Raw genomic sequence first — 9,602 nt, 5'->3', positions numbered from 1 at the left:
CTCAGCCCAAGCTGCTGTGTGCTTTGTGGTCTGGATTTGAATCTGACAGCAGATGAAAAAAATGGGGTCACATGATGCAGAAAGACTAAAAAACATTCATGTTCCCACAGACACATTCAGCTTGGTGGTGAATTTAGTAACACGCTGTGTTATCTGTTGCATCTGTAAGCAGCTGTGAACAGAAACAGCACGGCTGTTATTACTGTGTTATGCTGATGCATGGAAGCAGCTGAATGATTGTGCTGTAAACACTGAGAACAGCCTGCAGATGTGGCTGTTGGGCTGCTTTTGCTTCACAGTCGGTGCAGACAACATGCAGCAGCTTGAAAGATAAATGTGAAATCACACAGAGTTCAGGAGGTGCAGGTCACATCTTCTGTCAGGTTTGCGGGTTGGCAGGACACGGATACGGACTCCAGAGGTGGAAAGCAAACTTGGTTTAATCACAAACAAACAAAAAGTCAAAAGAAAAGGCGGCTGAGCCGGATGATAACACTAAACTGTGGGATCAAAAACATGAACATAACTGTGACAAGAAAAACAAAAGACTTGGCATGAAAAAACACTTAACTTGAGTTCACGTGGCTTAAGTTATGAAGTCAGCCGACTGTCACCTGGAGAATATTTCCAGGATTAAAGGATAAATGTGTCAGAGTGATTCAGAAAAGCTGCTCCAGGCATTTATCTTCAGCAGAGCTGATGACTGTAACCTGATGAGTATGAGTCTGTCTAAAAGATGATCAGGCAGCTGATTCAGTCCACACTGAGATCAGGAAAGTGGATCATATCCTCCATCCTGAGGTCTCTACACTACACGGAATCCATCAAGAGAAAGCTTTGAATAGGTCAAAGTACATCTGAGATCTGGATGAAACATGCAGAAGCTGCTGTCAGTTATTAAAGGACCGTGTGCAGGGAACGTGTCTGCGTTAGTGGGGGAAGCAGACCCAAGAGGAAACAATGGTGAAGAGAGAGGGAAACAAGTCAGGACCACGAAAGCTACGAGATGATCTGACAAGGAGCAACCAGGGGTAAATATACCGAGGGAGTGAAGACCAAAAAGGAAAGCCAGCACACAGGAAACCCCAAAACACAAAACATGTGGTCAGGACAGAGCAACGGTCAGCGTTAACTACAACAAACTGGAAGACTTTGCATTTAACCAGTTATTTCAAATTGTTACGACCCCAGGCCTAGGGGATCAGGGTGGTAACATAACATAAAATAATTTATTACAAAGAAAAGGTTCTATAAACGAGACAGGGGATACACTAAATCTACACGAACAACTTGGACTAACAAAAATGACTAGAAACTAGAGAGATGTAAGGTGAAACCCCAACAATAGAATAATCTATAATAACCAAAGTAGCAAATATGACTCAAACTCAAAATAATCCAGGCAAACAGGGTAACAAACTTCCCCCAAACACAAACTTCTAGTTAGAAGCACTAGAGTCAGTTAACTCGAACTGCTAAGCAGAGCAAAAGGTGGAAGTACAAATTTACATATATACAAGATATGTTATGTTATTATTATAAATTAATATTATATTATTATATATATTAAATATTATATATTATTATATATAATATTTATACAAGAGATTCATCACCTTTTAAACGTTTTATTTCTTTTTAAAAGATGGAAGAAACAAAAAGAAATCACTTCACGCCTGACGCGGCTTCTGTTCGCAATCAATCTGACCGACTGAAAGTAACAGCTAAAGTAACAATAGCCATCAATCCCCCAAACATTCTGTTTTTAACAGGATGGTCACGAAAAAGTCTGAAGTCATAAACTGACGGCAGCAAAAACATTTGTCATGAATTTTATGTTCATTTTATGTAAAAAGGATCAAATTTCTTCATAAATTAATTTGTGTCGATTCAAATAAAACGTTTCTTTTTTTTACAATGTTTTTAACATTGGCATCAACCCAGAATTTCACAGTTGTGGCATCCATAAAGGCATAAATAAGCACAAAATACATCGTTGTAAAACACTCAGAATGTTCTTGTTTATTGAACGTTGACAATCTCAAATGCCTGAAATGATAAAACTCACAAACAAGTGGTTTTCATTCATTTGGTTGCAGTTGGCATGAAAAAAAGTTTTGAAGCATAATAATTGAATAGATTAGGTGATGGATTTTATGTTTTCACCTTTCATTTGAAGGTTTTTAGCCATTTCACACCTCAGCTTGTGGAAAAGCACTTTGTATAGAAGTTTTGCATGAAGACAGATCCACTAAAAATGAAGAACTATAAAGGAGCATAATGTAGGATTCAGTGAAATATAAGTATGCAGCATACTTTACCATCGATTTACCATCACTTCATCATCAACTTCACCTCATTTGAAGAGTTAAAGAAAAAAACAGGTGACTTCTGGTGGCTTATATCCACACAGCGCTATGTGGACATGAGACCCAACCCCAATACATACATTACACACATAAAAGCTTTTCAAAACAGGACCAAAGCTAAACTTTTATCTAAAATTTACTGACATTTACAATGTGTCCCTTCTTCATTAGAAAGTTAAACGGAGTGGGTTGGAGTAGCACAATGTTTTAACTCAGACTGTCCTTAAACACACTATGAAAGGTGTTGCAGTGCAGATGTTGTGCTGGAGAAAGTGTTGGATGCACGAGGGCCACAATACAGCTCCAACAGTCCAGAAATCTAGTTTTAAGTTGAAAGTTTCACTTCGTTGCTTTAGCACAGGTATAAAGGAAACTTCTGCGTCTCCAGTAGGCTTGGGCCGGTTACCGGTTTCAAGGTGTACCACGGTATGAAAAGGTCAAGGTTTCAAAACCACAAAAATTTTCTGTCATACCGCCCCTGCGGTATGAGCGTTTATTTATTTTTTATTTTTTAATAGTAGTGCCCTGCGAGTTTCATTCACTGGAAGTGGCTTTGAGTATTATGAAAAGCGCTAAATAAAACCGATCTATTATTATCATTATTGCATCCTGAAAGTAATAGGATAATTCCCAAGTGTGTCCACTGAAGCACACTATTTCATAACGAATGGAAAAGTTTTTTTCTTTTCATGGTTTTTAAATACAGACATTCAAAATACACATTTCAGAGCTGTAATCATAATACCGTGAAACTGTGATATTTTTACCTAAGGTTATCATACCGGCCCATGCCTAATCTCCAGTGTGACAATCCAGCAATCTGAGTGCAGTCTACTGCCGGTAGGCCACCGGCCGCTCATTCACACTTCAAACAGCACAACTTCAACAAAGAAAAGGAAAAAAAAAAAAATTCTTCAGACAACAAATCATCAGACAGAAACCATCATCTCTGATAAGCAGTAAAATTCCTGTAAAACAGAAGATTAACTTGGTCTCACCAAACAGCAGATTCTGACAGAAATGATCAGGAGTCCATTCCTGGGTTGATGAGTAATCAATATTCTTTTTTCTTTTTAAAGAATACAACTTCTCAACTGTGAATTTTCATGTGAGCAGCCAAACTACGTCTGACGCTGAAACTTTTTCCACACATTTCACAAGAATACAACTTCTCACCGGTGTGGACTCTCATGTGAACGGTCAAATAACTTCTTTGGTTGAAATCCTTTCCACATATTCCACAAGAATATGGTCTTTCCCCAGAGTGGATTCCCATGTGAACCATCAAATTACTGCTTTGACTAAAATTTTTCCCACATATCCTACAAGAAAAAGGTTTTTCACCTGTGTGGATTCTCATGTGGGTCAACAGACCGCTTTTTCGAGTAAAACTTTTCCCACATATTTTACAAGAGAACAACTTCTCACCTGTGTGCATTCTCATGTGGGCCAACAAATGAGCCCCCTGACTGAATTTCTTCCCACATGTTGCACATGAAAAAGGCTTCTCACCTGTGTGGATTCTCATGTGAATCAACAGACCGCTTTTTCGAATAAAGTTTTTCCCACATGTTTTACAAGAGAACAACTTCTCACCTGTGTGGATTCTCATGTGGGTCAAAAGATTACCATGTTGAGTAAAACTTTTCCCGCATATTTTACACGAGGACAACTTCTCCCCGGTGTGGACTCTCATGTGGGTATGCAAAGAACGATTGTGCAAGAAGCTTTTCCCACATGTTTGGCAAGCATATGGCTTGGAACTTTCGTGGATTCTATGATGTTCCTCCATACCATCCTTCAAAGCTTTTATACAAACATCATATTTTACAGACTTTTCATCCGACTCAATATTAGACTCATTCTCTGAGAAGAGAGCGGTGTCATCATTATTACTGCGACTTGTCTTTCTCTTCTTTGGCTTCCTCTCTTTATCTCTACTTGATCCTAAGTTTATGAGATTTATTCCATCCTGATGTTGGCTCTCAATTAAGGGAGAGTTATGAGAGTAAAGCTGGTCAGTTTCTGTTTCTGCTTGACTGAAGTCACATTCTTGATAAGTGGGAGTAAACATTGAGTTATCAGTCTCCTGCTTCAGGACAATCTCCTCTCCCTCTTGGCTGGTGCAGCATTCCTCCTCTTCCTCTTTAATCTGAGAGGTTTCTGGTTCCTCTTGATTCAGACTGGGGCTCCTCTCTTCATTACAGAGTGTTTGGTCCACAGATATTTCCTCCTCTTTACAGACATGTTGCTGTGGAAGGACTGAAGGCACAAAATAAACACAAGAAATTAGTTATTATTTTTTTAACAGGAAAACACGCATGAGAATATCATCATATACAGAGTGGCCTTTCTGACATAATAACCTGGCTTTGTTCTGCTTTTTGGGGGAGAGGACACAGGTCATGACATTTAACACTTTTACACTACTAATGTAAAAAGGAAATGGGTTTTTTGTCTATAAAGCACATTTCAGAGCATGTAATCCCAATATGCTGAAGAAAGACAGACTATGAAAGATCCACATGAATCACTAAATTACACCTGCTTCACTTTTATCCAATCACACACACATGTTTAAGCATGTTTAAGCTTTTATAAAGAGATGCATTCGTGTTACATATGTATGAAAATATAACTGCAGCTGCATCCTAATTCTTATCTGTGAGCCTAAAAATAAATGCAACATAAAGGACTGATTAGGATCCCATTTTATATTAATGTTATCTGATTCAGACAGTGTTGCAGCACATTTTTCCTTTTACTTGAGTAGAATTTTAGATGAGTAATTCTATTTATAATCATACACGACAGTACTCTGATTAGGATCCTCCATGAGTCATATTCCTGTGTGAGTTCACTCAGCCCATCACAGTGTTCCTCACCTGCTGTGTGGAGCTTTATTTGGGGTTTCCAGGTGATATCCAGCAGTCCGCGCTGACGGTCCATCTCCTCCTCGTACTGGACGATGGTTTTCTCAAACTCTGAGAATATTTCTTCAGCAGCAGCAGTTAGTCGCTGGCTGATAAACTCTCTCAGATGCTGAACTGAAGACATTGTTGCTGCTCACACTCAGATATTCAGCTCAGACAGCCCGGCCGTCCTCCCGCTGAGTCCGACACGCTGCTGCTGACGGCTTATTGTTTACTTCCGGTCAGTGTCACATCTATGAGGTTCCGACAGTGGACATGAGTTAGCACTTATAGAATCTGTGGTTAGCATCATCTTCTTCTTCTTCTTCTTCTTCTTCTTCTTCTTCTTCTTCTTCTTCTTCTTCTTCTTCTTCTTCTTCTTCTTCTTCTTCTTCTTCTTCTTCTTCTTCTTCTTCTTCTTCTTCTTCTTCTTCTTCTTCTTCTTCTTCTTCTTCTTCTTCTTCTTCTTCTTCTTCTTCTTCTTCTTCTTCTTCTTCTTGTTTTATGGCGGTTGGCAACTAGCTTCTTGGTGCATTACCGTCACCATCTGGACTGGAGTGTGGATCAAAGGTCAGTCTACTACACTATCCTAAATTCTTTTTAATAGCCCAGTTTCCTTCAAAAAGAAAAAGAAAAACTTAAAACAAATGTCATTAGACTCTTTTTGAAATAGAGAGTGTATATTCAGTGTCTCTTGATAATCCCCAAGCTGTGTAACTAATCTTTGTCTGGCGTGATGGTACTTAGAACAGTACATAATGACATGTTCTATGGACTCTTGACTATCGCAGTAGAGTTAGCATCTTGTTCTTCTCCTTCTTCTTCTTCCTCGGTGCTTTAGTCCAGTTTGCATCCATGGAGTTGCATTACTGCCTTCTACGGCAGTGTTTCCCAACCGGGGGTACTGCAGGGGGTGCTGGGATTTTATTTTTTTATTTTTTCAAGGCGTCACACAAAAGTGTTTAGTCCCAAGAGAAATGTTACTTGTTTAAGTTAGATAACAAAGGAAGATTATTTTGATTTAGTATTTATACTATTTTGGTTAATTATTTATATTTCAAGAAAATGTTTTTTATTCTTATGTTGAATTCAACTGAGGTTAAAAAAAAAGAGAGAGAAAGCCTGAGAATTTTATGTTCAAGTTAAGGATATTAAATAAAATGATTTTCATGTAATAACCACTGTGTTACTCTACTTTTGGAGAATCATCACACGCGTTGTATGTGTGAGGGGGTACTCAGGCCAAAAAAGGTTGGGAAACACTGTTCCACGGGATGTATCTACATTCAAAGCAAGCCAGTCACACCTTTAATTTATCTCACCCTCATGTAACCGAGGGTCTTCTTGTACGGAAGAGTATTAGGGCCAGGCATAAGAAAAAATAATAATATTTTGCCTGTCGAGATTAAAGTCCACATGTCGAGAATAAAGTTGAAATGTCGAGAATAAAGTCGTTTCAACATGTGGACTTTATTCTCGACAGGCAAAATATAAATATTTTTTCTCATGCCTGGCCCTAATACTCTTCCGTACTTCTTGAACTTATATCCTGAAGACAACAAAAGAACCGCACGCAGCGTTCAGCATTCGCCGGAATCACAACAGCGGCCACCTTTAAATCCTCACCTTTAGTTACAGGTCAACCACAGAACTACTTCCGCTATTGCTTACAAAATAAAAGGTCTAAACATTAATACAGGATGTTACGCTTCCCTGCTCAAACATCCCTTTATTCAGGGCTCCATGCTCTTTGATTCACATCACCTCATCAGACTTAAACTGGCTGCCATCTCAACACAGCACCATTAAGCTTAGCATTACATATCATCACATTACATATCATCACATTACGGTCATTCTGCAGACGCTTTTATCCAAAGTGACTTACAATAACTGTGTTCCACATCGGTAGGCAAAAAAACTTCAGGTCACAAGAAATCATAAGTGCATTTCCTTCCAAAACCAAACAGCTAAGAGCAGGGCCGGGGTGGGCCATTTTTTCAGTCCGGGAATTTAATTCAAATTCAGGCCACTCTGATATGGAGGAGGAATTTGAGTCCATGAAAAAAGATAAAACAAACAAAAAACAATCGATAACAATAAAAAAAATATATTTAATAGTGAGTTGATAACCACAGTGTGGAAATGCACGATATGACGGCGAGACGAAATAGGTTACAGTTGCAGAGGAGATAAGCGTGACAGCACATTTGAAACTGTTTGTCAAAAAATGGAAAACTGGAATGTAAAGCAAGTGTTCGGTTCGTTTACACACAGCAAGCACGGGTCTGCATCTGCATTCGTGTTCAGTCCGAAATGGATAGAAATCAACAAGAAAACAGATTCTTCCTTTCACATCAAAGCGTCGTGCCCGCGCGGTGTCCGGATAAGTGCTCATTGCAACTTGAAAATAGAACAGTCTATTCCCTGCACGGGCGTGAGCGGGCTCAGCTCACATTATAATAAATGGATGGGGAAGGCTTGAACATGAAACATGATGCTGATTCCCGCGGATAGAACGCGCGTGCAGACTCTCCAGTAATTAAAAAAGGCAACTAAACACCCCAACGTGCTCGCGCTGCCCCTGTCCATGCGCACGCAAACCATGTAGGCTACAATATTTGCATACAGCCCTTCTAAATAATTATATTTATTTTAATTGCATGTTTGAGATGCATTTAATAACAAATATCAAACAACAAATGTGATCACTCCTATTTAATATTGCGTTAGTAACCACATGTGCGCGCCTGTGGGAATGCAGGCTACAGTTGGTGAGGAGATAAAGCGTGATAAAGCGTTAATTGTTCATCAGAACTGGAATGTAAAGAAAGTGCTCGGTTCTTCTTTGAATATAGGAATACACTTCTAAATCATATAAATTGTGAGATTTTACATATTTAACAACAAAAGCTGTCAGATGACAGTTGAGTTGACATTGCAAACGTTCGCCACGTTATAGCCTATTTGATCAAATTCACAACCAGGCCTATTATCCATATCTCTCAGTAACCTACCAGCTTGTCTTGAGAAGATATCTGTCAATTTGGCACATTTGGCTGCCACCTCCTGTCTTTTTTTGAGCTTAGCCCTCTCTGTTCCACCTGGACTCTTTCTACCCTCCATCACTGACGCGCTCTGTTTCGTGCCATTGTTGTTTAAAAGACGAGCCATGGGCCAAACCATCTGAAACATTTGGGAGGAGAGAATTCCCTTACATGGTAGAACCTATTTAATCTGCTGTGATGCAGCAGGCGGCTGCGCTGCAATGGTGAATTTATGCAGACTACAGTTGAATTGATATTAATGCAAGAATAAGATAAGTGACAAAAATTAGTTACAATTATTTTCCCCATGGGCCAAGCAGCCCAGGTCGATGGTTTGGGCCGGGATAGGTCCCGGATAACACCATTGCCAAACCGGCATTGGCTAAGAGCATAACTAGTGCTAGAGTAAATGCGGTAAGTTAGGTACCGCGACAAATGGGGGAAAAAAAAGAAAATTTAGAAAACAAAAACAATTTAGAAAACAAATAAGTGCGTCAGGAGCTGGGACGAAACAGGTGATGTCCTAAGAGGGCGGATCAGGGTAGTGTTACCAATGAAGGCTGGGGCAAAACAAAAGGAACTCCAACACTTTAACCCTCCTGTTGTCCTGCGGGTCCAAAGTGAGCCACCACCATGTTTAGCTGTAGAAAAAATACCTTAAACTATCTTTTTCCAACTTGAAATGTTGTGACTTTTCCTAAAGGGACCCCATCATTAGAAAAAGTCACACTTTATTTTTGTTTATGTTTCCATGTGGGCTGTACACCACTAGGGTACAAAGATTGTCTTATGGGTCACTTTAGACCCGTGAATTATAAAAACATTTAAACACCAGAAAAAAGAAAAAAACTTTTTTTTCCCCTTTCAATATGAGTAATTCAGAAGTAATTACTTCACATTTATATAATAGCAATAATAAACCTTTATTGTGTAAAAGAAAACTGAGAAAACAAGAAAACTGTTGGTCCAACTGACAGTTGGTTTGTGGTTAAAAAAAAAGTGTTATCCTGAAAACTGCTGATTGTCTTTCTGTATTGTGTAACAAAAAATACATGATAAAACATGTATTGAATTGAGCTGAATAGATAAATAACAGGTGGTTTCATCATACAAAATAGATTTTGGATTTAAAATTCAATTAAGTTTATTCTTGGGGCTTTGGTAGGGCGGGTCATTTTTGACCCATAGGACAAAGGGAGTAAACAGAATGTTAAGACCACACAAGGGATAATAAATCACTTTAAACCTGTGGCTATCCAAAGTGGGCCTCAGTC

The 9,602-nt window shown here is 39.0% G+C and overlaps 1 protein-coding gene across 1 annotated transcript; it reads right to left on the bottom strand.

The window, feature by feature from the left end:
* Nucleotides 1-1,993: 1,993 nt before the first annotated feature.
* LOC142398526 (uncharacterized) lies at nt 1,994-5,825 on the bottom strand. The gene is made up of 2 exons (XM_075482565.1): nt 5,255-5,825; nt 1,994-4,631 (listed from the first exon to the last, which is right to left on the bottom strand). Exons 1-2 carry the CDS (start codon nt 5,424-5,426, stop codon nt 3,460-3,462), a joined length of 1,344 nt encoding a protein of 447 aa, XP_075338680.1. The 5' UTR covers nt 5,427-5,825; the 3' UTR covers nt 1,994-3,459.
* Nucleotides 5,826-9,602: the final 3,777 nt, after the last annotated feature.

This window comes from Odontesthes bonariensis, chromosome 14, assembly GCF_027942865.1.
Source record: "Odontesthes bonariensis isolate fOdoBon6 chromosome 14, fOdoBon6.hap1, whole genome shotgun sequence".
In the NCBI taxonomy this organism is placed as follows: domain Eukaryota; kingdom Metazoa; phylum Chordata; class Actinopteri; order Atheriniformes; family Atherinopsidae; genus Odontesthes; species Odontesthes bonariensis.
Note: the sequence above shows the minus strand (reverse complement) of the source record. Positions and strands in the feature narration are given on the sequence as shown.